General features: G+C 44.5%; 2 protein-coding genes across 4 annotated transcripts in view; both read right to left on the reverse strand.

The window, feature by feature from the left end:
* Positions 1-9,039: 9,039 nt before the first annotated feature.
* On the reverse strand, positions 9,040-16,744 carry LOC308469693 (vomeronasal type-2 receptor 26-like; the record flags this gene model as incomplete). The annotated part of the gene is made up of 4 exons (XM_080992523.1): positions 14,675-16,744; positions 13,118-13,388; positions 11,330-12,145; positions 9,040-9,360 (listed from the first exon to the last, which is right to left on the reverse strand). Exons 1-4 carry the CDS (start codon positions 14,884-14,886, stop codon positions 9,040-9,042), a joined length of 1,620 nt encoding a protein of 539 aa, XP_080848649.1. The 5' UTR covers positions 14,887-16,744.
* A 1,235-nt stretch (positions 16,745-17,979) lies between these two features.
* The window catches only part of LOC308469406 (vomeronasal type-2 receptor 26-like), a 31,129-nt gene continuing 21,469 nt past the window's right edge, over positions 17,980-27,639 (reverse strand). Inside the window, exons 2-5 of one of the 3 annotated variants that reach the window (XM_080991811.1) lie at positions 26,487-27,311; positions 25,437-25,664; positions 22,799-22,925; positions 17,980-20,902 (exon numbers count right to left, since the gene is read on the reverse strand). In XM_080991811.1, the coding sequence (XP_080847937.1) occupies positions 19,989-20,902; positions 22,799-22,925; positions 25,437-25,664; positions 26,487-27,311 (2,094 nt within the window). In that variant the 3' untranslated portion in view covers positions 17,980-19,988. The other 2 variants (XM_080991814.1, XR_013982104.1) reach the window with 2 other exon arrangements.

The raw sequence follows: 27,639 nt of genomic DNA on the forward strand, positions 1-27,639 counted from the left end.
GATATGATAGAGGTGTATAAAGTCCTGTATGGTGTGGATAATATGGATAGGAAAAGTTTTCCTCCTTCCCAGTAATAATACTAGAAGTTTGGACTTTAGACGGGAATTTAAACCCTTGTTTCCTAGGCCCCAGTCCAACTCCCTGATCACTACACCACACTGCCTCAGAACTATAGATTCATTGGCATCCAGTGGAGGTCTCTAACACCGAGGTAAGCCATGAGATACTCACATGAGCTAATAGAAGTTTGGGTTTATGAGACAACCCAACCAGCTGACTGGTCCATTGGATTTAGACAGTAGCAATAATATCTGGCTTTAGCTTAGTAATATACCAGCAGCCAACTAGAGATTCAATTCAACTCAGCTTCCAATTAAGCTGAGTGTTGGAAGAGTCAGGACAGAGAAGTCTGTTATAGACTTTGAAGATTGCTCCTTCCCTGGAAGAATTTCAATCATACATAGTTGGGCTGAGGAAGGCTATTAACATAAATGTTAAATTCAGTAAGTGGCTATTCGTTTGCAAGCGAAAAAGGGTTGGGAGGAGGTTCTTCGCCACTTACAGTACAAAGCTACTCACTGCAACTATCAAGCGTGAAACTGAAAAGAGACTGAAGGATCATCAGATGTTCCGGTGTCTGGTCCAGCTGGTCTTTGGATAGTTAAACAGTGTCTCCACACAAAACACACATTCTGCTCCTTCAGGTATAGTGGGCTGAGGCTGTTGAGGGCTTTAAAATTCAGCACAAACACTTTGAATTGTGCTCGGAAATGTACTGCGAGCCAGTGAAGATCCTTTATGTTATATGGTCCCAGCGGCCACTCTCAGTCACCAGTCTAGCTCCCACATTCTGGATTAGTTGTAGCTTCTGGGTCCCCTTCAAAGGTAGCCCCCACATAGAGTGCATTGCAGTAGTCCACTTCAGTAGGTATCTGAAGAAGTGTGTATGCACATGAAAGCTTATACCCAGAACAAACCTAGTTGCTTTCTAAAGTGCTACTGGACAAGTTTTTAATGTGTGATATTTTAGTGTATTTTTGGTTTCTATGGAAGCCGCCCAGAGTGGCTGGGGAAACCCATCCAGATGGGCGGGGTACAAATAATAATAATAATAATAATAATAATAATAATAATTTATTTTGACTGTGTTAGACCAACACTGCTACCTACCTGAATGCAGTAGTCCATGTTTGAGATAACTAGGGCATGCACTACTCTGGCGAGACAGTCTGTGGATAGGTAGGGTCTCAGATGGCCTACCAGATGGAGCTGGAAGACAGAATTGACCTGTACCTCCATGGACAGCTATGAGTCCAAAATGACTTCCAGGCTTCTCACCTGGTCATTCAGGGGCACAGTTGCCCCATTCAAGACCAGTGGGTCCCCCACACCTGCTCCCGTCTCCCCAAAACAGTACTTTGGTCTTGTCAGGATTCTGCCTGAATCCGTTGGCCACCATACATCCTCCAACCATCTCCAGATACTCACACAGGACCTTCACCCCCTTCACTGGTTCAGATTTAAAAGAGAGGTAGAGCTGTGTATCATCCGCACACTGGTGAACTGAGACTCAGCCTAACCCCCCTGATGATCTCCATATTCTTCTTCATGCTCAGGCTATACATTCAGCTTGCTGGAGAGCCAGGCTGCTGGTGACCTAGTTGCAGGAGTTTATTGGCCAGTGACGTTACCATGGATGAATGCAGATGTATCATTGTGACATCAGTGTATGATGTCACACACAGAATGCGCTTCAAACCCCAGCAAAGTGAGAGACAGTTAACAGTCAGACCCAGGCTTAATGCTGTGGGTGTTCATGACAGATGATGAAAAGGTAAAACATGGGGGCTATGGTATCTTTTACCAAAGGTTACAGCCAGATCAAGCTCTTAAAAGATCTTGGTGCCCCCATGTGTATCTAATTCAGGAAATAAGCACTAATAAACTGTAAAATAAAGATTGATTTTTCAAAATGAAGCAGAACCTACAGTAAGGTGGAAAATAACGTTTATTTTTGAATATTACCACTTTATATTTGAAAACAAACCACCTATTTTTTTCTAATTGCAAAGATCTGGGTAAATCCAGCAATGGAAAATTTCTAAGGTGCCCCCCTTCCCTTGAGGCCCTGAGCACGTGCTTATTTTGCTTAATGCTTAATTCAGCCCTATTCTGGATTAGGGCTACTTGAGTTTGGGGCAGATTCTTGAAGAAGTGGAACCTTCTGAAGTGACTCTCACTGCTTGCAAATGATGTTTTCAGCTGTTGAGGTTCTATTGCTCTTTGAACCACAATTCAACATTTAAAGACAATATGGATTTACACCAGTGCAGGTCAGTGAAATGGACATCTTCAGTAACAAGTCCATCAGATTATAAAACAGATAGGACTGTAGGGCCGCTCCATCCTTATTATACATTCACTTTCATCATTCATTACCACTTCCTTTCACAATTTTTGTTTTTATTTATGCTTCTTTGATTCCATGCATAACAAGGTCTGAACCCAGATTGAAATGGGTCAAGTTAAGTGTTTGACTTCAGGTGGTCCCATCCATGTGGTCTCCCAACCGCTGCCCTGCATGACTTATTAAAGCTTGCAATGGGGGCATGAATTGGTGGATTCAGGAGTTGTCAATGCATTCTCATGGAAGAGGGTAGTCCTAGTTGTCTTGAAAATTGGTGGCTTGATCACTCCTTAATATTTCCAACATGAGCCTATTGGCTTATGACGACTACTGCGAACAGGTCGCTAATACTGGTTGTTTTGAAATTGAATGGTGGAATGGTGGAGACCGCCTCCCCATCTTGACTCTTCCAGAGAAGAGGAAGACAGTATAGATTTATAACAGTGGTTTGTCGGAGGTCACAGCTCAGGGGCAAGTTAGGGGAATAGTTGGAAAATAATGGGAGACAAGGAGGAAGCGGCAGAAGTGGAGCGGCAGCTGGTTGATACAATGTCATTAGAAAGCATCCAGAACCCACCATCTCCTAGAACCCGGCAAGCCTTGAAAGTAGGAGAGCAAAGAGCTCAAAGACAGCGGGCACGTAGCAACACCCGGAGAAGTGACGAATGAGGATGTGGGAGAGACAAGGGTGGAAAGTCACTTGGGATAATGCCATTATCTAAGAGGCTGAGTTCTCTCTCTGTAAAAATTGAAATAAAAAAGGACGGTAAGAAACCTTTCCTTTTCTTTTTGCTTTCCTGGGCAACCAGCCAGAAGCTGCTGACAGCATCCTGACAAATTGTCCCGAGTCAACTTTAATCAGCGGTTAGGTCATAAATCATGACAGATGGCGTAGCAGGAGCCACGGGGCAGGCAGCCAACACTGATAACCGAGAAGAACCATTTCAATGGCTTTTACAACAAAATTTATTGTTAAGATCACACATAGAACAATTAACCAGCACAATAAATCAACAAAAATGAGAATTCGCAAAGATTTCCTGGGGTATCACCTCACAAGTGAGGGGGTGCATATGGATCCAGCTAAGGTGCGGAGCGTAGTTTCGTGGCAGGAGCCCAAGACAAAGAAAGACCTGCAGAGGTTTGTAGCATTGGCCAAACATTACCGCAAGTTCATGTCAGCCTATTTGAGATTCACTACACCCCTCACGGATTGCTTGTAGGGCAAGAAGCCGTTCCAGTTGACAGCTGAGGCACAACAGGCATTTGAGCATCTCAAAACCTTGTTCTCCTCAGAGGTGTACCCAGCTCATGCAGACCCCCGCAGGGTGTTGGTCAAATAAAGAGACGCCTTTGACAGAGCGGTTGGTGCTGTGCTGTGAAAGGAAGACCAAGATGACCAAAGTCTTTATACTTTCTTGGGCAACCAGCTGGAAGCTGCTGACAGCATCCTAACGGCAATGTTTGGTCCATGTTAACAACATTGTATTTTATGTGAAGCCAAGAATCTTCAAAGAAGCTAAGAATTAGAAACTACCACCTTCACTTTTTGTAGTTAGATGTGCCTTTGTGTTCAGATCAGGCCTGAGGATGATAATGTAGCACTTGGGAAGGAAGATGCAGCCCAGAAGCCCAGCACTGGAGGCCAACATAGAGAAGACCTGCACAGCAACCATGAACTTCCCTTTGGTGCTCAGGTAGGTGGGCACAAAGGACACCCAAACACTGCAGAAGACCAGCATGCTGAAGGTGATCAGCTTGGCTTCATTGAAGGCCCCAGGAAGCTTCCTGGCTAGGAAAGCCACCGTGAAGCAGATGGCAGCCAGGAAGCCCATGTAGCCAAGGACAGTGTAGAACATGGCAACAGATCCCTCATTGCATAGAAGGATGATCTCTCTAGCTTGGGAGTGCATGTCGGAGTCTGGGAAGGGTGGGGAGATTCCCAGCCAGATGCTGCAGATGACAATTTGGATACCGGAACAGGAAAGGACAATGGAGTTGGCCAGACTCTTCCCCAGCCATCTCCTCACCTTGTTCCCTGGCTTTGTGGCCAGGAAGGCCAGCACCACAGTGATGGTTTTTGCCAAAACAGAAGAGACAGCAACTGAGAAGATGATGCTGAAGGCTGTTTGTCGGAGAAGACAGGTCACTTTCCTTGGCCGGCCGATGAACAGGAAGGAGGACAAAAAGGAAAGCAGGAGGGAGCTGAGGAGTATATAGGATAAGTCTCGATTGTTAGCTTTGACTATGGGAGTTTCCTTGTATTTAACGAAGATTCCTTTCACAATGCCAGTGGTCAAGGACAAGAAGAGAGCAAAGGAAACCAGCACAATCCCCAAGGATTCTTCATAAGTGAGAAATGTTATAGTCTTGGGGACACATTTGTTTCGCGCTTGATTTGCATGCTGATCTTCTGGGCATCTGGTGCAAATCTTTGCATCTGAAGAGAAGAAGAATGACTTCAGAATTACTAACAAAACTCTTACATCCATACCTGTCTGTTTTCTGACAGAGGTTGCCATGGTGATGGGGTGTGCGTTTGAGGTGTCAGGAAAATACAGTCTTTAGCAAGGTGTGCTGGGAAGAATAAGGCAGAGAACAAGGAGGTACCCATTTTGGCTAGGCTGGCTGAAGATTGGTTGGGAGAGATTTCTTCCACTCAAGTAATAATAATAATAATAATTATTATTATTTATTATTTATACCCTGCCCATCTGGCTGGGTTTCCCCAGCCACTCTGGGCGGCTTCCATAGAAACCAAAAATACACTAAAATATCACAGATTAAAAACTTGCCTGAACAGGGCTGCCTTAAGATGTCTTCTGAATGTCAGGTAGTTATTTATCGCTTTGACATCTGATGGGAGGGCGTTCCACAGGGCGGGCGCCACTACCGAGAAGGCCCTCTGCCTGGTTCCCTGTAGCTTTGCTTCTTGCAATGAGGGAACCGTCAGAAGGCCCTCGGCGCTGGACCACTCTGGCGAGACAGTCCGTGGGCAGGTAGGGTCTCAGCCTGCGTACCAGGTGGAGTTGGTAGACAGCTGCCCTGGATACAGAATTGACCTGCGCCTCCATGGACAGCTGTGAGTCCAAAATGACTCCCAGGTTGCGCACCTGGTCCTTCAGGGGCACAGTTACCCTATTCAGGACCAGGGAGTCCTCCACACCAGCCCGCCCCCTGTCCCCCCAAAACAGTATTCTGTCTTGTCAGGATTCAACTTCAATCCATTAGCCGCCATCCATCCTGCAACCGCCTCCAGGCACTCACACAGGACCTTCACCGCCTTCACTGGTTCTGATTTGAAAGAGAGGTAGAGCTGGGTATCATCTGCATATTGATGGACACCCAGTCCAAACCCCCTGATGATCTCTCCCAGCGGCTTTATATAGATGTTAAAAAGCATGGGGGAGAGGACGGAACCCTGAGGCACCCCACAAGTGAGGGCCCAGGGGTCTGAACACTCATCCCCCCCCACCACTTTCTGAACACGGCCCAGGAGGAAGGAGCAAAACCACTGTATAACAGTGCCCCCAGCTCCCAGCCCCTCTAGATGGTCCAGAAGGATGTTATGGTCTATTGTATCAAAGGCCGCCGAGAGATCCAGCAGAACTAGGAAACAACTCTCACCTTTGTCCCTAGCTCGCCGGAGATCATCAACCAGCGCGACCAAGGCAGTTTCAGTCCCATGGTGAGGCCTGAATCCCGATTGGAAGGGATCCAAATGGTCCGCATCCTCCAGGCGTGCCTGGAGTTGTTCAGCAACCACGCGCTCAATCACCTTGCCCAAGAATGGAAGATTTGAGACTGGGCGATAGTTGGCCCTACTGGCCGGGTCTAAAGATGGTTTTTTAATAAGCGGTTTAATGACCGCCTCTTTCAGCGGATCTGGGAATGTTCCCTCACAGAGGGAAGCATTCACCACCCCGCAGAGCCCATCGCCCTGCCCTTCCCGGCTTGCTTTTATTAGCCAGGATGGGCAAGGATCAAGGAGACAGGTGGTTGGTTTCACGCGTCCAAGCAGCCTGTCCACATCCTCGGGGGTAATGGATTGAAATTGATTCCATGCAACTTGACCAGACAGAGCTCTAGCACTCTCCCGCCCCAGCCCTGCTCCCACGGTGGTGTCTAGCTCCTTCCGAATATGAGTGATTTTATCTTCAAAAAACTTTGCAAAATCGTTGCAGGAGATCTTGGGGTCTTTACAAGGCCCCGGTGGTAAAGGTGGTTCCATTAAATTGCGAACCACCTGAAAGAGTCTCCTGCTACTATTTTCTGCAGATGCAATAGAGACGGCGAAGAAAGTCTTCTTCACCGTCGCTATCGCCACTTGGTAGGCTCGACGTTGAGCTCTAACCTGTGTCCGGTCAGATTCGGAGTGAGTTTTCTGCCACCGATGCTCTAGCCGTCTCAGCGATTGTTTCATCGCCCTCAGCTCTGAAGAAAACCACGGGGCTGCCCGGGCTCCATGCAATCGGAGAGGGCGCTTCGGAGCCAGACAGTCGATAGCCCTGGTTAACTCCACATTCCAGCGGGCCACCAGGGAATCAGCTGAAAGGCCATCAACATGGGATAAAGCATCCCCTACCACTATCTGGAAACCATTTGGATCCATTAAGTGGCGGGGGCGGACCATCTGAATTGGTCCCACCTCCCTGCAGAGGGGAAGGGTCGCGGAGAAGTCCAGTTGCACCAGGAAGTGATCTGACCATGGCACTTCTTTTGTTTCACTTTTACTTAGTGTCAGATCACCCACGTCACTAGAAGTGAACACCAGGTCTAAGGCATGTCCATGACTATGAGTTGGGCCAAACTTATTCAGGGACAGCCCCATGGAGGCCATGCTTTCCATGAAGTCCCGAGCAGCCCCTTGTAAGGTCGTGTCGGCATGGATGTTAAAATCCCCTAGGACAACGAAACTAGGTGTCTCCAGGAGAAAATCTGCCACGACCTGAAGCAGCTCGGACAGGGAATCCTTGGTGCAGCGGGGAGGTCGGTACACCAAAAGGAATCCTGTACTGCCCCTATTGCCCAACTTCCAGAACATGCACTCAGAAAACTGGATCTTCCCAGTAGGACGCCTGGTGCAAGCTAGTGACTTCCTAAAAATCACTGCAACCCCCCTCCCTGCCCACATGACCTGGGTTGCTGTGCGTAAGAGAAACCTGGTGGGCAAGCAGCGGCAAGGACAGGCTCATCTGCTTCCTCCAACCAGGTCTCTGTCACACATGCCAGGTCAAATCCTCCATCCACAATCAGGTCGTGGATGGCAGTGGTTTTATTCATCATTGACCTGGCATTACACAGCAACACCTTCAGGTCATGTGGGTTTCCCCTGTTGATTCCAGTATCCATCTGGTCAAGGCCAGACCCGGAGGCAGGGATAGTCTTCAAACAACGAGTAAACCTGCCTCCTCGGTAATGACATGGTCTGGTCTTAGCGTAACTCCGCCTCCTGCCCATGATCACCGAGATCGGATGTCCCAGTGCTTCCCCCCCCCCCGTGGAACTTGTCCCAGCCATTGTGTTGGCTGGGGCCCCACTCCCAGGCAGCCCTGATCCCGCCCCTTAAAACAAAACACAAACTATACAGAACCAATAAAACAACAACAACAACAAAAGGAACAGAACAATTATACTAAAATTAATCCCCAACCAAATATCCATCCCACCCACCCACCCCCAACAAAGGAAAAAAGGAAAAAAAGAAATAAAAATTTAAATTGCCACCGACTGCTTGAGGACATTTTAAAGCACATTAACCACCTGGAACAGGGAAGCAATGGCAGAACACTTCCCACACTTCCTCAAAAGTTTGTTCCAAATAAGGGCCTGGGCCACGCCCCCTGGGCCAGTTGGAAAAGGCCTTGGAAGGGAGCAGGCCCTGCAGTCCTCCCCACAGCCGATGGTCCGAGGCTTCCCCGCAGCAGGAGTCCCCTATAGCTGGGAGAGAGGGCCTGGGCCACGCCCCCTGGGCCAGTTGGAAAAGGCCCTGGAAGGGAGCAGGCCCTGCAGTCCTCACCCAGCCGATGTGCGGCACTGCTATAGTAAACAAGTTGCTCTTGATCATGTGCCAAGATCTGGACTTCCTCCATGCAGACTGAAGGTGTAAATATGTGAATAAATCATATTTCTTAAAGATACAGCAGTCTCCCCTGAGTCTTCAGTTCTCCAAAGGAGCACGAACCCTGTGTGACCCCTGGAATCCCACGAAATCTTGCCTCTCCCTTTCTTCTGGAGTCACCCACCTTCCTGAACGGAGATGGTCCCTTCTGCACAAGGAGCACAATCGTAGCAGCAAACGGCCTCCCCTTCTTTAGCCACTCTGGCATATCCAGGGCGACAGCTTTCGGTGCATATTGAATGAGGCACCACCTAAAAACTAAGAAAAGGAGCACCCAAGGAGATCAACATAAAGCACAGACATCATATGAAGGCTCTGACTAAAAACGTGCTCAAATAAAAATCATTTTTAGAATACTGAGACCAGGTTAGAAAGCTTTAAAATGGGAGTGAGACTCTTCCAAATTTGGTAGAACTGTGGAGAACTCATTTTCTTTCTGACATAAAGTTTCATTTTTAATTGTTGAACACAAATATTGTTGAACACAAAGGATTAAACAAACTATGGCTTTTAAAACTGCATTTGAGATTTATTGAAGCTCCATAGAGAAAAGTTGGGATATAAGTGCAACAAATAAACACATAAATGAATGAATTCAATGACCTTGCTGAATTTCCCAGGCCACATAATGGCTTCTGGTTTAATGGAGAATTTTATGCCGGAGGATGCCTGTCCCTCGATGCTCCCAACTTTCTTTCTGCTCTGAGATCTATTGGGAAATACAACCCAGTTCACGATATCAAAGTTGGCAGTCAGCTCCCCATTCTGATCAGAATACATCCCTCCTATGGATGAATTGGAAAGCCAAACTTCTTTCAAGAAAGTGTGAAGCTAGAATGGCAGAGAAAACACCAGCTTTAGAAAACATGATATCCGGATTTTGTGAGAAAACAGAAGGCTTGTGTGCAAACTCCATAAGAGATGAGAGTAAATTATGTTTAAACAAAATAATTGCAGGATATTTCTGGGTATATGATTGAGCAAAGCTTTTCATGACTTTGGATATTTTGTTGGGTGTAGTCTTGTTTTTCTTAGATAATTGAGTAAGGTTCCAGACATCTTACCAGTTTTGAGAGAATGGTCCTAAATCAAGGACACTGAGGCCTTGTGTCAGCTAAAGACCTTTTGGTCATTACTGTAGCACCCTGCTTGTGGTTAACGCTTAGCTGGAATGAAATATTCAATGCAACAATAGAGAAATTAAAATAATAATTTATTTGTCAGACAAATAAATGAGAAACACAGTGGTATATGGTTACCAAAGCTCTGCCCACTCCAGCCCTGTTGGCCAGCACTTATATTTCCTCAGCCCAGCCCCCTTGCTCCTCCTTTGGCTGCCTCTGTCCAATCAGCCTGGTTGAAATTCCTATTGGCTGTTTGCTAGAACCAATCATAAAAGATACACCCATTTCCTATTACCTTTTATGGGAGACAAAGAGCTATATTTCCTTCTATCCATAAATGGCAGACAAGTAGTCATATATCTTACATTTGCCTCGACAAGGCACCTTGATTACCAGATCACCTTTTGCCCTGTTGCCCCTCCACTCCAAAACAAATGGCTAAAACAGATGGCTCATGGTTTTAAATTTTTCTTAAACAGAGATCTTGGGTTCACCTTCTCACACACCATCAATGAAATAAGAATCTAACATAAGAATCTAACATTTCTTACTTTCTAAATCCTTTGCATAATTACATTTAAGCCAACAAATCTCATACATTAACATATATAGCTTTTTAGAAGAAAAGGCCTTTTCAAAGTAAAAAAAAGGAACTCAGTAAACAGCTTCAAAAGCAACCTCTTCAATTTACAACTCCCTTTCCCAGCCAGCTGCTTTCCCCATTAGCTCTTGCCCTTTAACCTTAGGAAAATATGACTAGAGTCTGATGGGAGGCACATGGTATTATTTTCTGTTAAACAATAAATCTTACTATTTACCAACTCTTAATTAGTGTTTTTGCAGCTTGATTGTATTCTGTAATATGTATGGTCAGTATGACCTTTGCTCCCAGCCTGTAATTCCCTTTTACAACTTTGAGGTACTGCTATAAATCAGGGGGGCCCTGTTCAAGAGGATAAACAACTGCCAAAGTACTTAGCCAGCTGCTTTTCTGCCTGGCATGAAACATACAAACATTTGCAAATATATTTTTAAGCTCATTTTAAAATACAGGCCTTGATCAGATGCCTCATTACAACTGGTCTTTTATCAGGTTATAAATTCACAGGAAATATGACTCAAATAAACACAAACAGAGGACACATCCTAGCAAGCACTTGGCAACTGTAGAAAGCTAACAAGGCTTTTAATTGGCTTTAACCGATCCTATTGTGATTTCAACTTTCTGTGTTTTAAATAAGGGTTTTCTTTAGTGAAATTTTTTTCATTTTAACTTTTTTGTAAAGTGGTTTGAGGTTTTTTTCAGGAGTCAAGTAATACTGTATATAAATGTTATGAACTAAATATAGTAATTAATCAACTAATTAATTAATTAATTAAACTCTATGTAAGAGAATGCTCCTTAACAATTTTTCATAGCTTATTTTGTGCTTTGAAAGATTCCCCCTACCTTTCCCAAATTATCTATTAAAATTTTTTATTTTAATCAATTTTCAAAGTATATTAGAACCACAAAAATAGATGAACAATTAAAAAAAACTTATTAACATGTCCTACTAAAGACAGGGCATAGGAAACCTAAACATATTTAACAATAACAATGTGGTAAACTACAAAGAATATACAATCTGAAACGGATTCCAGAAGGTATTTACAAAAAAGGGGAGAGGACAGACCTGCCATGGCTGCAGTCTTTGAAGTTCCAATCTGTCTCCTCCACCCGCCATTAACATCCATTTGGATCTGGATGAATATGCAACATTTAAGGCTTGGGCCACAAACTGAGCGCCGTAGTAAGTGCTGTAGCGGTCTTGAGACCAGATTGCCCCCATCTCCTTCTGGGACAAAGTTTCCAGTGGTTCCTTTTCTGTGCATCTTGTCCAACCCTCCACGGATAGTACTTTGTTTGAACATGAACAATGGAATGCTTTCTTCCAAAACTGTGAAAATACAGATGCAGTTGCATCTGAAAGTTGAGTATAGTAGCCATGTTCTGTCCGTTTTTTGGTATTCATTACAAAGGACAAAGAACCTTGGGCAGGCTGGAAGTAATCTTTGCCACCAAACAACATCTCATCAATGTCCAGAAGATCTGTTGCGATCCAGACTATCCCTTGAGTTTTCCTCACTTCATGAATTCTTTGTAACATCATGATTGGATAAATTCTGTGCTCAGAGTCCCCATAATAAACAAACACCTTGACTTGTCTCAAGGCAGATACATTAAAATGCAAGTATGAGAGTTTCAGAAGATTAATTTTTTCCAAGAAAGCAACACAAATCTCACTCTGGATCAGCAGAAGGGTGAAGGCTCTTAGGAACCTTTCTCCATTGTCATTGTCTGGAACAAAGAGACCGATCCACGTCCACCCGAAATGCAACAGCAACTTGACAATCCCCATGTACTGTGTTTCTTCTTTGGGGATCATCCGGTAGATAAAAGGGAACTGGGTTTTGTCATTCAGATCATGAGCAGCTGAGCCAAAACTGATCTAGTATGAAAAGGATTGGTGTCAGGGTTTCAGGAATACACAAGAAAGGCCTCACTGCATGATCAGGCCAAGGGCCAATCTTCTCACAGTAGCTAACCAGAGGCTTATGGGATGCATGCCATGCCTCTGATGGAGGAATCCTGCTCAGTGGAGGACCTGGAGCTTACAGAGAAGGAAGTGGCTCCAATGGACACTGAGACAGACCAGGGCATCTGGGGCCTTCAGGGTTCATGGTACCCCAAACTCTTCCTAGAGTCACAATGCAAAGAATGAGAGGCAGATGCTAAACAGCAGTGCTTTTTTTTCTAAAAAAATATGTTTAGGGGTACTCTCGCTTCCATCTTATACTCAGGAAACACTGGGAAGGGAAAGGAAGCCGCCATCGGGGGTAGCAACGGAAGTGATGATTCACGATGCTATTCAATGGAACTGAGGATTTACAATGCTAGAGAAGAAACTAAACATTTGTAGTTTCTTCTCCTGGTAGTTTCACAAAATGTTTAGGGGTATGCGTCTCCCTGCGTCCCCCCAGAAATAGCACTGCTAAGCATCTATACAATCTGGAGGAGTGCAAGCACCTAAACCTCTGTGTTCAGTTAGCTGCCACTGAGAAACAAGAACTCATTAGGAGCCAGGGGCTACTGTCAACTACATCTTCCTATTGACAGTCTGGGGAGGGAGACAGGAAGTGGCTGAGGGTTTTCTAAATTGCTTTCCACGTTCTAAAAATGTGATTCCTTCCCCCCTAGTCTCTCTTTTTGGGTGCTTTTCTTTTGTGTTCCTTGGAAAAATTGGCCCTTAGAATATTGCTGAAGTAGAAATCCCATCAGTCTGCAAAAGCATGGCTAATTGACAGAATGGTTGGCTTTGCAGTTTAGAAACTTCTGGGGGCATGAAGAGTTTCCTCACCACTGTTGGAGAGACAGCAAAGAGGAATGAAACATAACTGATCTCTTCCCTTCCAATTCCTACCTGGGGCATTTTGTAGATTCCCAACATGCTTGAAATCTGGCTGGGGATTTCAGAAGAAGTTGCTTCAAAAACAGCCAACACTTTATTCTGTCTTTCACAGCTGTAGTTTGGAATACTTTCTAGCATGGCATCGGCAGTTGTCCTGACATCAAAAGCGGCCTCATAGATGCTATAGCCCAGAGTGACATTGGCTAAATGCTTAAGATGTTGGTTGATCACCTGGGTTGCAAACAAGATGGAGAGGACTGGTGAGGTGTCCTTTGCTGGCCAACTGCAAATAAATGAATAAACGAAAAATCGTTTTAGCCTTCCATTCTCCATTAAATGAAAACAGCTCCTGGCTCTATACAAGTTATATCTAACGGGAAACTCTGCAGCTTGGAAGGAGCAGAATCTTGCCCAGATCCACCAACAAAGAAAGGAGTAGCATTTAGGAGAGCTTGAGCTGGGGTGAATTAGATTGAAATTTAGAATGAATTCCTTAAGTTGGCAAGAACTATTTACAGGATGAGAAGATATGAAAGAGAGAAATGCCCTATCTTGGGTTACTCACCTTAACTTCTGAGTCTGGTGGAACTACCTAGTAAGGTTCCCATACTGATTTGAGCATTCCAGTGAGTCTGAAGTGAAGGAGGTGGTCACCTTACATTCCGATTTTTACACTTTCTTCGATCCCCAAATGCAAGATTAGCATGATGTAATCCAAATACACCCAAAACCACATGAGACATTTAAGTTAGACAGTTCTGTTGGGAATACGGGAATAGGGGAAGCTCTGCAAAGGCATTTAATTATTGACCAGGAAGAAACACCCTTTTTGCATAAAAATACATTAAAAAGCCAAATTTTCCATTAATGTGTTATCTTTATATGGAGCAGTTCAGAAAGAACTTCCCAGGAAGAAGGATATGAGGTGATCAACTGTGCTTTAGATGCTGCCTTTGTATTAAGGAAACTGTAGCCCAAAATAGGGAAAGGATTCATAATAATAATATAATAATAATAATAATAATTTATTATTTATACCCCGCCCATCTGGCTGGGTTTCCCCAGCCACTCTGGGCGGCTTCCAAAAGAATATTAAAATACTATGATACATCAAACATTAAAAGCTTCCCTAAACAGGGCTGCCTTCAGATGTCTTCTAAAAGTCTGGTAGTTGTTGTTCTCTTTGACATCTGGTGGGAGGGCGTTCCACAGGGAGGGCGCCACTACCGAGAAGGCCCTCTGCCTGGTTCCCTGTAACTTGGCTTCTCGCAGTGAGGGAACCGCCAGAAGGCCCTCGGTGCTGGACCTCAGTGTCCGGGTAGAACGATGGAGGTGGAGACGCTCCTAAGCCCCTAGAGCAGGCATCAGGAAATTAAACTCTCTGTTTGCAGGATATTAAGGGGTCACTGGGTACTTTAATGCTGACTTTCAGTCCCTAAATCTTATTTAACAGGAAATAGGGGGGCAATGGAGAGAGAAAGTTTAATTAGGGATGCGCAGAAATTAGATGCTGTCTCTGGCAAACAGCAATAAATGTGAATAGAGGCTGGCTAACATAAAGTCACTTACGTCTTAACAGTGTTTTCGGGATGCCGGAAAAAGTTGAATGGGTAAGTTCTATAAGATGCTGGAAATATGACCCCATTAATGAGGTGGTCTCCTGGCCTGTAATAATTCAGCGGATCACTTTCCTCATTTAGGTTCAATGGGCATTTTGCTTTCAGCATCCCACAGGCTCCATGGGGCATAAGCAGCACAAATAACAGCAACACTAATATCATCCTGGCTATGCCTGCAAGAGTCGTACACTCTTGTGACAGCAGTTACATTAGAAGCACAGCTGGACTCCTACAGTAGCTTCAGAAGCAGAGGTAGAAAAAGGAAACCTCCCATAGAAACGAGCACAGCCTGCCTCAAATCTCTCAGGTCCGGCTTCTGATATTTATGACCCAGTTCTTCATTCAGGCTTGTGACAATAAGTTATCTCATTCTGCCTCTGATTCTGATGCTTATGTGATTTGTGGACTCCAAGGCCATCGTTGGGGAAATCCCTGGATTAGATAAACAAATCACCATGATTTTGATAATTATAGGGTTAAGAAGGTCCACCTCCTCTGCAACTCCCTGGAATCGGTGTGTGACTCAATGGGCAGCTGCAGAGCCAGAGTAAAGCATGTTTGTGAGAACTCAAAGACGGGGCTGTCAATCTGGGCCCTGCTAAACTTGAGGAAACATTGACCATTAAAGTCCAAGAAACTATAGAATAGCTATCATGGACCAAGGCAGAACATGACAGAGGTTTATAAGCATGCTGTGGATAATATGGATAGGAAAAAGTTTCCCTCCTTCCCAGTAATAATACTAGAAGTTTGGACTTTAAGTGGGAATTTAAACCCTTGTGTCCTAGGCCCCTGTCCAACTCCCTGATCACTACACCACACTGCCTCAGAACTATAGATTCATTGGCATCCAATGGAGGTCTCTAACACAGAGATAAGCCATGAGATACTCACACGAGATAATAGAAGTTAGTGCTGAGTGATCCATTGGCTTTATACAGTAGCAATAATATCTGGCCTTGGCTTAGTAATACAGTGGTACCTCGGGTTACAGACGCTTCAGGTTACAGACTCCGCTAACCCAGAAATAGTACCTTGGGTTAAGAACTTTGCTTCAGGATGAGAACAGAAATTGTGCAGCGGCAGCAGGAGGCCCCATTAGCTAGAGTGGTACCTCAGGTTAAGAACAGTTTCAGGTTAAGAAAGGACCTCCAGAATGAATTAAGTTCTTAACCTGAGGTACCACTGTATATTAGCAGCCGACTAGAGATTCAATTCAATTTGGCTTCCAATGAAGCTGAATGTTGGAAGAGTCAGGAGAGAGAAATCTCTTATAGACCTTGAAGATTGCTCCTTCCCTGGAAGAATTTCAATCATACATAGTTGGGCTGAGGAAGGCTATTAACATCAGTTATCTATGGGGGTCCAGTATGTAACCATCCATTATACATTCAAAAACAGTGTGTTTTACTGCAGATGTTAGTGGAGTTTGGGGCAGATTCTTGAAGATGTGGAACCTTCTGAAGTGACTCTCACTGCTTGCAAATGAGGCCTTCAGCTGTTGAGGTTCTATTGCTCTTTGAACCACTGGGGAAATTGCTTTTTGTAAGAACTCACTGATGGGCCTGTCAATCTGTGTATGTGTAAAAGTTCCCCATAATGCCAACAGTACAATCCTAGCATCTCTACTCAGAATTCCCATTCAGTTTAGTGGGCCATCCTCCCACTGTTTTTGCATGCTAGGGGAAGCTTTCCCAATGGTATTTCTGCTTCTGGAGCACATTAAGAACGAATCAGATTATAGACCCACTAGAGGTATAAAATAAATGAAACAGCACAATTGTGTTTTCATTGATTTTTTAAAAACTAAAAGCATATTTTATAATCAAAACAGCAACAACTATTTTAATATTTATACCCCACCCACAACAAGAGCTGTTTGAAGAATCGCTGTGTCGTCTGATATGTTCACCCACATCTTAACACACGAAAGCTTATACCCAGAACAAACTTAGTTGGTCTCTAAGGTGCTACTGGACATTTAAAAAAAAAATATTTTTATTTATTTCAACTGCTTCAGACCAACATGGCTACCTACCTGAATGCAGTAGTCCAAGTGGGAGATAACTAGAGCATGCACTACTCTGGCAAGACAGTCTGTGGGTATGTAGGGTCTCAGATGGCCTACCAGATGGAGCTCAATCTGTTGGCCAGCATACATCCTCCAACCATCTCCAGACACTCACACAGGACATTCACCCCCTTCACTGGTTCTGATTTAAAAGAGAGGTAGAGCTGTGTATCATCCGCACACTGGTGAACACTCAGCCCAACCCCCTTGATGATCTCCATATTCTTTTTTTTTTTAATGATATTTATTAAAGTTTCACCAAAAAAAAGAATCAGATTAATAAAAAAGAAGAATTTCAGAATAAAAAGAAAAAATACACAATACCAAATACAAAAAGAAAAAACAGTTAAATACAATTCCGTCTTTTCATCACTTCTTTTACATTTACTTGTTTCCCGGACCTCCTCATACCTCCCTCTTTTGTATTCCAATTCAGTTTGTTAGTCCAGCAATTTCTTTCCCTCCTTTTTAATCCTGATCTTTAATCTTAATATATTATAACATTAAATTTTTACCTATTAAAAACCAATTTTTCCATTCTTTTAACCATTACTGCTAGAAACCGCTTAACTTCAATCCGTCATCATTCTAACAGTCATTAATTTTACAATATCTCTGTAAGTAGTCTTTAAACTTTTTCCAATCTTCTTCCACCGACTCTTCTCCCTGGTCTCGGATTCTGCCAGTCATTTCCGCCAATTCCATATAGTCCATCATTTTCATCTGCCATTCCTCCAGTGTGGGTAGATCTTGTGTCTTCCAATGCTTTGCAGTAAGTATTCTTGCTGCTGTTGTAGCATACATAAAGAAAGTTCTGTCCTTCTTTAACACCGATTGGTCGACTATGCCCAGGAGAAAGGCCTCTGGTTTCTTCAAGAAGGTATATTTAAATACCTTTTTTAATTCATTATAAATCATCTCCCAGAAAACCTTAATCCTTGGGCACGTCCACCAAAGGTGAAAAAATGTACCTTCAGTTTTTTACATTTCCAACATTTATTATCGGGCAAATGGTAGATTTTTGCAAGCTTGACTGGGGTTATGTACCACCTGTATATCATTTTCATAATATTCTCTCTTAGGGCATTACATGCCGTAAACTTCATACCTGTGGTCCATAACTGTTCCCAGTCAGCAAACATAATATTATGTCCAACATCTTGTGCCCATTTAGTCATTCTTCTTCATGCTCAGGCTATGAACGAAAACATTAAGCTTGCTGGAGAGCTAGGCTGCTGGTGACCTAGTTGCAGGAGTTTATTGGCCAGTGACGTTACCATGGATGAATGCAGATGTATCATTGTGACATCAGGGTATGATGTCACAGACAGAATGAGCTTCAAACACCAGAAAAGTGGGAGACAGTTAAGAGTCAGACCCAGGCTTAATGCTGTGGGTATTCGTGGCAGATGATGAAAAGGTGGAATGGCAGCTGGTTGAAGTCATTAGAAAGCATCCAGGACCCTCCATCTCCTAAAACCTGGCAAGCCTTGAAAGTAGGAGAGCAAAGAGCTCAAAGACAGAGGGCACGTAGCAGCACCCATAGAAGTGACAAATGAGGATATGGGAGAGACGAGGGTGGAGATTCACTCGGGACAACACTATTATCCAAGAGGCTGAGTTCTATAGCCTCTCTCTGTAATAACTGAAATAAGAAAGGACGGTAAGAAATCTTTCCTTGTCTTTATGCTTTCCTGGGCAACCAGCCAGAAGCTGCTGACAGCATCCTGACAGATTGTCCCGAGTTAACTTTCATTGGCTGTTAGGTCATAAATCATGACAGATGGCGTAACAGGAGCTATAGGGCAGCCAGCTAATACTGATAACCTAGAAGAACAATTTCAATGGCTTTTACAACAAAATTTATTGTGAAGATGACACGTAGAACAATTAACCAGCACAATAAATCATCAAAATGAAGAATTTGCAAGGATTTCTTGGGGTACCACTTCACACTTGAGGGGGTGCTTATGGATCCTGCTAAGGTGCAGAGTGTAGTTTCGTGGGAGGAGCTCAAGATAATGAAAAACCTTCAGAGGTTTTTAGGGTTCATCAACTATTACCGCAAGTTCATGCCAGCCTATTTGAAACTCACAACCCCCCTCATGGATTGCAAGAGGGGCAAGAAGCCGTTCCAGTTGACAGCTGAGGCACAACAGGCATTTGAGCATCACAAAACCTACGCTTGTGCGCCTTCCACTCTCAAAAATTGATTCCTTCCGAACAGAATGACACTATTTGGGAAAACGAGCTTTTAGCAGTCAGTGAAGCCTTTGAAGTGTGGAGACACTTCCCAGAAGGGGCACTGCACAAGGTGGAGGTGTGCACCGACCATCACAATCTGGAGTGTCGTCTAAATCAGCAGCAGATCCACTGCACACAGTTCATTGCTCGGTTTGACTTCAGGGTCCAGTATGTGTCGGATAGTCAGAATCAAGCAGTGGATGCTCTCTCCAGGAAGCCTGAATATCAGAACGATGAGACAGTCTCAGTGTATAGACATATCTTGAAACCAGCACAGCTACAACTAGGTGCTGGATCAGTCATGGAAGTCACAAACTTCCAGCAGCAAACAAGAGAGGATGCCTTTGCCAAAGGCAGGTTAACAGCACTGCAGGAAAGCAGCAATGAAGCAAAGGGCTTTGTAGAGGAGGGTGGCCTATTGTAGAGAGAAGTTCTCTACATCCCAGTGGGAGACCTCTGAGCCAAGGTGCTGGGTCAATGCCATGACAACCTTAAACTGGGCTACTTCGGGCAGCACAAGACGTTAAAGCATGAGACGCAGCAGTTCTGGTGGCCAAGGATGAGGGAGGAGGACAAGGAATACATGAGAGCCTGTGAGATGTGTCAGTGGGCAAAGAGACCAAGGGAGGCACCAGCAGGCTTACTACAACTGCTGCCCACCCCATAAGGACCATGGGAAACCATAGCCATGGACTTCATCACAGATGGAGGAAGACATAGCTCAGAGGCAGATGAGGGGTAAAGTTGGGAAATAATGGGAGAGGAGGAGGAGAAAGAAATGGAGCAGCGGCTTGCTGACACGGTATCAATAGAAAGCATCACAGACCCCCCGCCTCCCAGCGGGCCTTAAAAGTAGGAGAGCCAAGAGCCAATGACAGCATCCTGACACCAGGGTCAGGTCCACTTTAGCAATACTGTATTTTATGTGACGCTAAGAATCTTCAAAGAATCAGATACTACCATCTTTGCATTTTGTAGTTAGATGTGCTTTTGTGTTCAGATCAGGCCTGAGGATGATAATGTAGCACTTGGGAAGGAAGATGCAACCCAGAAGCCCAGCACTGGAGGCCAACATAGAGAAGACCTGCACAGCAACCATGAACTTCCCTTTTGTGCTCAGGTAGGTGGGCACAAAAGACACCCAAACACTGCAGAAGACCAGCATGCTGAAGGTGATCAGCCTGGCTTCATTGAAGGACCCTGGAAGGTTCCTGGCTAGGAAAGCCACCGTGAAGCAGATTGCAGCCAGAAAGCCCATGTAGCCAAGGACAGTGTAGAACATGGCAACAGATCCTTCATTGCATAGAAGGATGATCTCTGCAGCTTGGGAGTGCATGTCAGAGTCTGGGAAGGGTGGGGAGATTCCCAGCCAGATGGTGCAGATGACAGCTTGCATACCACAACAGGAAAGGACAATGGAGTTGGCCAGACTCTGCCCTAGCCATCTCCTCATCTTGTTCCCTGGCTTTGTAGCCAGGAAAGCCAGCACCACAGTGATGGTTTTTGCCAACACAGAGGAAACCGCAAATGAAAATATGATGCTGAATGCTGTTTGTCGGAGAAGGCAGGTCACTTTCCTTGGCCGGCCGATGAACAGGAAGGAGGACCAAAAGGAAAGCAGGAGGGAGATAAGGAGTATATAGGATAAGTCCCGATTGTTAGCTTTGACTATGGGAGTTTCCTTGTATTTAACGAAGATTCCTAGGACAACACCAGCGGTTAAGGACAAGAAGATGGCAAAGGAAACCAGCACAATCCCCAAGGATTCTTCATAAGTGAGAAATGTTATAGTCTTGGGGACACATTTGTCTCGCGCTTGATTTGCATGCTGATCTTCTGGGCATTTGGTGCAATGCTTTGCATCTAAGGAGAATGAGAATGACTTCAGCATAACTCAGAAAATTCTTATATCCATAACTGTCTGTTTTCCGATACATTGGGAAACATCAATAATAAATTAATAGATGATAGGATTTTAATTGTCTGGAGCAGGGGTCCCCAAACTTTTTAAACAGGGGGCTGGTTCACTGTCCCTCAGACACTGTCGGGGGCCTGACTATAATTTGAAAAAAAACATGAATGAATTCCTATGCACACTGCAGATATTTTATTTGCACAAAAAGAGGAAAAACAATACAATATTTAAAATGAAGAATGATTTTAATCAACATAAACTTATAAATATTTCAATGGGAAGTATGGGCCTCCTTTTGACTAATGAGATGGTCCATATTGCTAATGCTCGTCCCTACAACCCAGCCTACACATGGATCTCCCTCACCCCCGTGGCCCAGTCTACATGCAGGCCTTCCATGCCCCCATCCCCACAACCCAGCCTACACCCTTGTCCGCCTGCACACACCCATCCCCACAACCCAGCTTACCTATCCCATCCCTAACCCCCTCCCCCATGACCCAGGTTATGCATGTGCTTCCCTAACCCAGATCCCCACAACCCAGCCAGACCCATGTCTCCTTAAGCGCCATCCTCACAACCCAACTTGCCCGAGTGTCTCCCTAACCATCACCCACCCACCCCAGCCTGTATGCCTGTCCTCCAGCCCCAAATCCCCACACTTCAGCCTGCCCATGCGTCTCCCTACCAATCTCCACGGTGCAGCCTGCATGCATGTCGCCCGTCCCCATGACTCCCGACTTACTGTGGGGCAGCTCCTCTGGCACATCATGAATTCCACGTCACGGCATTACAGACGCACCAGATCGGGGGATTGGAGCCGGTACTGGGCTCTGGGGAGGCGAGGCAGGAGCCCTGTGATGCGGTAGCAAGGATGCGGTGTGCTGCAGTGCCAGAAAGGCCCTCATGCTGGCCCCATCCTATGCCCTGCCGGCCTCTGTGGCGGGGAGGTAGGTGGGGAGAGGCCCGGCTTGCCCAGGCAGTGCGCTCACTCGCAGGCGGGTGAGGAGGCCGTGAGAGGGAGACGGGGCGCATGGGGTCTGGGGTGCGTGGGGTGCCTCTTCCTCCGCAATCCCCTTCCGACTCCAGGCGGGCCAGGTCCAGGACCCTGGTGGACCAGATACAGCCCACGGGCCTTAGTTTGAGGACACCTGGTCTGGAGTATTGAAGGTTGTAAGTCAGTGGAAAAATACAGGCTAGGTTTCTTTCCAAGCCAGGACGTTACATGGGGCAGAGGCCCTAACACGACAAAAAGCTGTTGATGGCCCACCTGAGAGGAATTCTTGGGCCTGGGCAGATGGAGGTTGCCCTGGTGATGGGGTGTGCATTTGAGGTATCAGGAAAATACAGTCTTTAGCAAGGTAGGCTCGGAAAAATAAGGCAGAGAACAAGGAGGGACCCGTCTTGGCTAGGGTGGCTGAAAAATGGTTAGGAGAGATTTCTTGCACTCGAGTTTTGCATTGCTATGGGGAACAAGTCCCTCTTGATCATGTGCTAAGATCTGGACTCCCTCCATACAGACTGAAGGTGTAAATATGTGAATAAATCATATTTCTTAAAGCTACAACAGTTTTCCCGTGTCTTCAATTCTCTAAAGGAGCACAAACTCTGGGTGACCCCTAGAACCCCCCTGGAATTTTGCTTCTGCTCGGCAGAGAGAGGGGTGGTGCCCAACTTCTGTAGGCTTCAATATTTGTCCCCTTCCTTTGACGGCTGTTGTGCTCAGGCCCTGCTTGTGGGCTTTTCATAAGCATCTGGTTCAACATAGTGAGAACAGGGTTTTGGACTACCTGGGCCTTTGGCCTGATCAAGCAAGCCTCTCCCTTTCTTCTGGAGTCACCCACCTTCCTGAATGGAGATGGTCCCTTCCGCACAAGGAGCACAATCATAGCAGCAAACGGGCTCTCCTTCTTTAGCAACTCTGGCATATCCAGGGCGACAGCTTTCAGTGCATCTTGAATGAGGCACAACCTAAAAACAAGGAGAAAGAGCATAAAAGGATATCAGCATGAATTACAGACATCATCTGAAGGCCCTGAAATATAACAATGCTCAAATAAATATCATTTTTAGAATACTGAGGCCAGATTAGAAACCTTAAAATGGGAATGAGACCCTTCCAAATTTTGTTGGACTGTGGAGAACTTGTCTAAAGTTTCATTTTTAATTGTTGACCACAAAAGATCAAACAAACTTTGGCATTTCAAACTGTATTTGATGTTTATTGTTTTTTTTATTTGTTACTATGATAGGGTTGCCATATTCAGGACAAAGTTACAGTAGAACCTCTACTTACGTCCTGCTCTACTTAGGCCCGTTCCAAGTTGCTACCGCGGAAAACCCAGAATTAAACACTGGGTTTGCTGCGACTCGCACACACGCAGAAGCGGCTGCCGCCATCTGCACATGCACAGAAGTGGGCTGTCGCCAAATGCACCTGCACACAACGGCGCTTCTACCAGCTAATCATTCCACTATAAGGATGGGCCTCTGGAAGGGACTGTGGTCGTGAGTAGAGGTTCCACTGTATTCAGCTTTAATTTTCCCCCGCTCTCAATTTTTTTGCGCTTTTCTTTGAATTATTGTTATTTTAATTGCCCTACTTGTCATACATTTGATTTCTCCAGTACACTTTTCTGTTTCAGCAAAAGGCTGCCTGGGTGCCATTTCTGCAGCCCAATTCTTGGATGTGTCTGAGATAACACGGAGGTATGGCAGCCCTATACTATGGTGTGTATAAAAGCACTATGGTGCTTTTATAAGCAGTTGCCGTTATTGAGCAGCTGATAAAAGCCACATGGCAGTTAGGCCCACACTGCCAGCTTTTGGCCCATTGATGTCCTTGTTCATCCACTCAGAGGGATAGATGAAAATGCAAGCTTAAGAGCAGCCTCTCCTCTCTTTGCCCCTCTCCATCTGAATTGCTATGAAAAAAAGAGAGGGGAAAACAGAGAGGGAAAACAGCAGCGGTGTACACAACCAGGAGTGGGTCTCTCTCTGCACAAGGCCCACTTAGGGTTAACCTGAAAATGGCTCCTATCAGCATATCATCAGAACGTAACAGATGTCACAGCAAAGGAACCAGAGCCAGTTGTGCCATAGTGGTCAGAAGGTTGGACAAGAATCTGGGAGACTAAGGGTTAAATTCCTATGAAGCCATGACGCTTTCTAGGTGACCTTGGGCCAGTCACTTCCTCTCAGTCCATCCTACTTCACAGGGTTGTTGTGAGGATTAAATGAAGAGGCAGAAAACCATATATCGTTCAAATAGTTCAAGTAGACAAAAATGTGTAAACAAGCCTGATGCCTTTTGTCATGCTAATTTTGTCTGGTCAATACGAAGGGTATCGGCAAGAAAAACTGACATTCTGTCACCTATCCCAGTATTCCTTCAGCAATTAGACCAATCCTGCACTCTGAGGAACTCCCAATTCCAGTTTTGTCTCTTCTGAAGATGATGGAAATGAACATGGTGAGGAGCATAACTGGATCATCTGTGTGGATCTCAAAATGGTCAACTTCTTGCTTGGACAACAGAAAGGCTTTACCAAGTATCTGAATAAAAACAGCTTATAGATACCACTGGGGAACAAAAATAGCACTCACTATGGTGTAGTGTGGTGTGGTGTAGTGGTTAAGAGCGGTAGACTCGTAATCTGGTGAACCGGGTTCGCGTCTCCGCTCCTCCACGTGCAGCTGCTGGGTGACCTTGGGCCAGTCACACTTCTCTCTGAAGTCTCTCAGCCCCACTCACCTCACAGAGTGTTTGTTGTGGGGGAGGAAGGGAAAGGAGAATGTTAGCCGCTTTGAGACTCCTTAAGGGGAGTGATAAAGTGGGATATCAAATCCAAACTTGTGTGATCCTTGGGTTCTCGCCAAACCATGGGAACCCAAAAAGGCATACTCTTCCGTTTTGCTTTTGTCCAGTCTCTAAGCATTTCCTCACAATTGTGACAAACAATATGCGGAGCCCATTTCTTGTGTTGGTTGCCCAGGGGAATGTTAAAATAGCTTTTATGGGCACGCCTCACAAACACTGCTTGTGTTTTTGTGTCTTTGATGAGGAAGTGTGTAGCAGCCACATACATAACAAAAGGCACCAGGCTTGTTTACACATTTTTGTCTACTTGAAGAAGCCATGGTCCAATCTGAAAAATACAAATATTTAGATTACAAAACTATAAAAATAAAGAAAAATTAAGTTTGCATAACAATAATTACCATGTGGTTAGGGTAGATCAAAGTGTCACGGTCCACTTATCCCCAGTGTAAATATGACGTATCAGCAAAAGTTGGAAATTGAAAGATAACTACAGCATGTACATGAAAATCGATTTCAGATTTGAAATCAGCATTGAAAGAACATATATGAACAGTTGAAAAATCTCATGCAACAGAAAATGAAAAAAAAATTGTTCTCCAGTGATATATATGCAATGAAAGAAAGAAAGAAAGAATGACTGAATGAATGAATGCAATGACCTTGCTGAAGCTCCCAGGCCAAACAATGGCTTCTGTTTTAATGGAGAATTTTATGTAGGAAGATGCCTGTCCCTCGATGCTCCCAACTTTCTTTCTACTGTGAGATCTATTGGGAAATACGACCCAGTTCATGATATCAAAGTTGGCAGTCAGCTCCCCATTCTGATCAGAATACATCCCTCCTATGGATGAATTGGAAATCCAAATTTCTTTCAAGAAAGTGTGAAGCTAGAATGGCAGAGAAAATGCCAGCATTTAGAAAACATGATATCAGGGTTGTTGCAGGATGTTTCCCGGGTATATGATTGAGAAAATCCTTTCCTGAAGTTGGATATTTTGTGGGATGTAGTCTTGTTTTTCTTCTTTGAGGAAGGTTCCAGACATCTTACCAATTTCATGAGAATTGTCCTAAATCAAGGACATTGAGGCAGAGGCCTTGGGTCAGCTAAATGATGACCTTTTGGTCATTACAAGAGGTCCTTTATCAGGTTATAAATTCACAGGACGTATGACTCAAATAAACACATATAGAGGACACATCCTAGCAAGCACTTGGCAACTGTAGAAAGCTAACATGGCTTTTAATTGGCTTTAAGCTGTCCTATTGTCATTTCAACTTTCTATGTTTTAAATAAGGGTTTTCTTTAGTGATAATTTTTTTATTTTAACTTTTTTGTAAAGTGCTTTGAGGTGTTTTTTCAGGAGTCAAGCAATATACAATTATTATGCAAGAAATATAGTAATTAATTCATCTTTATGTAAGAGAATGCTCCTTAACAATTTTTCATTGTGCTTTGAAAGTCCCCCCTAACTTTCCCAAATTAATTATTAAAAAAAATGATTTTAATCAATTTTCAAAGTATCTTAGAACCTCAAAAATAGATGAACAATATAAAAAAACTTATTAACATGTCCTACCAAAGATAAGGCATAGGAAACCTATACGTACTGTATTTAATAATTACAATGAGATAAACTTCAAAGAATATACAATCTGAAATGGATTCCAGAGAAGGACAATGTGTTTGCAAAAAAGGGGAGAGGACAGACCTGCCATGGCTGCAGCCTTTGAAGTTCAAATCTGTCTCCTCCACTCGCCATTAGCATCCATTTGGATCTGGATGAATAGGCGACATTTAAGGCCTGGGCCACAAGTTGGACACTGTAGTAAATGCTGTAACGATCTTGAGACCAGATTGCCTCCATCTCCTCCTGGGACAAAGTTTCCTGTAGTTCCTTTTCTGTGCATCTTGTCCAACCCACCATGGGCAGCACATCCTTTGAACATGAACAATTGAATGCTTTCTCCCAAAACTGTACAGATGCAGATTCAGTTGCAAATGATAGTCGAGTATAGCAGCCATGTTCTCTCCTTTTTTTGGTATTCATTACAAAGGACAAAGAACCTTGGGCAGGTGGGAAAGAATGCATGTTACGAAACAACATATCGTCAATGTCCATAAGATCTGTTGTGATCCAGATTATACCCTGAGATTCCCTCACTTGAGGAATGCTTTGTAAAATCATGATTGGATAAATTCCATGTTGAGAGTCCCCATAATAAACAAACACCTTGATTTTTCTCAAGTCTGAAGCTTTACAATGTAAGGATGACATTTGTCGCAGGGTCAAAATCCGAAATTTTTCCAAGAAAGCAACACAAATCCCACTGTGGATCAGCGGAGGTGTGAAAGCACTCAGGAACCTTTCTCCATTGTCATTGTCTGGAACAAAGAGACCGATCCACGTCCACCCGAAATGCAACAACAACTTGACAATCCCCATGTGCTGGGTTTCTTCTTTGGGGACTATCCGATAGATAAAAGGGAACTGAGTTTTGTCATTCAGATCCTGAGCAGCAGAGCCAAAACTGATCTAGTAAAAATAGGATTGGTGTCATGTTTTCAGAAATACACAAGAAGGGTCCCATCACATGATCAGGCCAAAGGCTCAAATAACCAGATGCTAACCAGATGCTTACAGGATGTCTGCCATGCCTCTGATGGATTAATCCTGTTCAGAAGAGGACCTGGAGCTTACAGAGAAGGAAGTGGCTCCAATGGACATTGAGACAGAGTATCTGGAGCCCTCAGGGGTCTTGGCACTCCAACCTCTTCCTACAGTCGCAATGTGCCACTACACAGAATGAGAGGCAGAAGCTAAGCAGCTGCACAGTCTGAAGGAGTGCAAGCACTTAAAGCTC

Source organism: Podarcis pityusensis, assembly GCF_964106645.2.
Source record: "Podarcis pityusensis genome assembly, chromosome: 2".
In the NCBI taxonomy this organism is placed as follows: Eukaryota; Metazoa; Chordata; class Lepidosauria; order Squamata; family Lacertidae; genus Podarcis; species Podarcis pityusensis.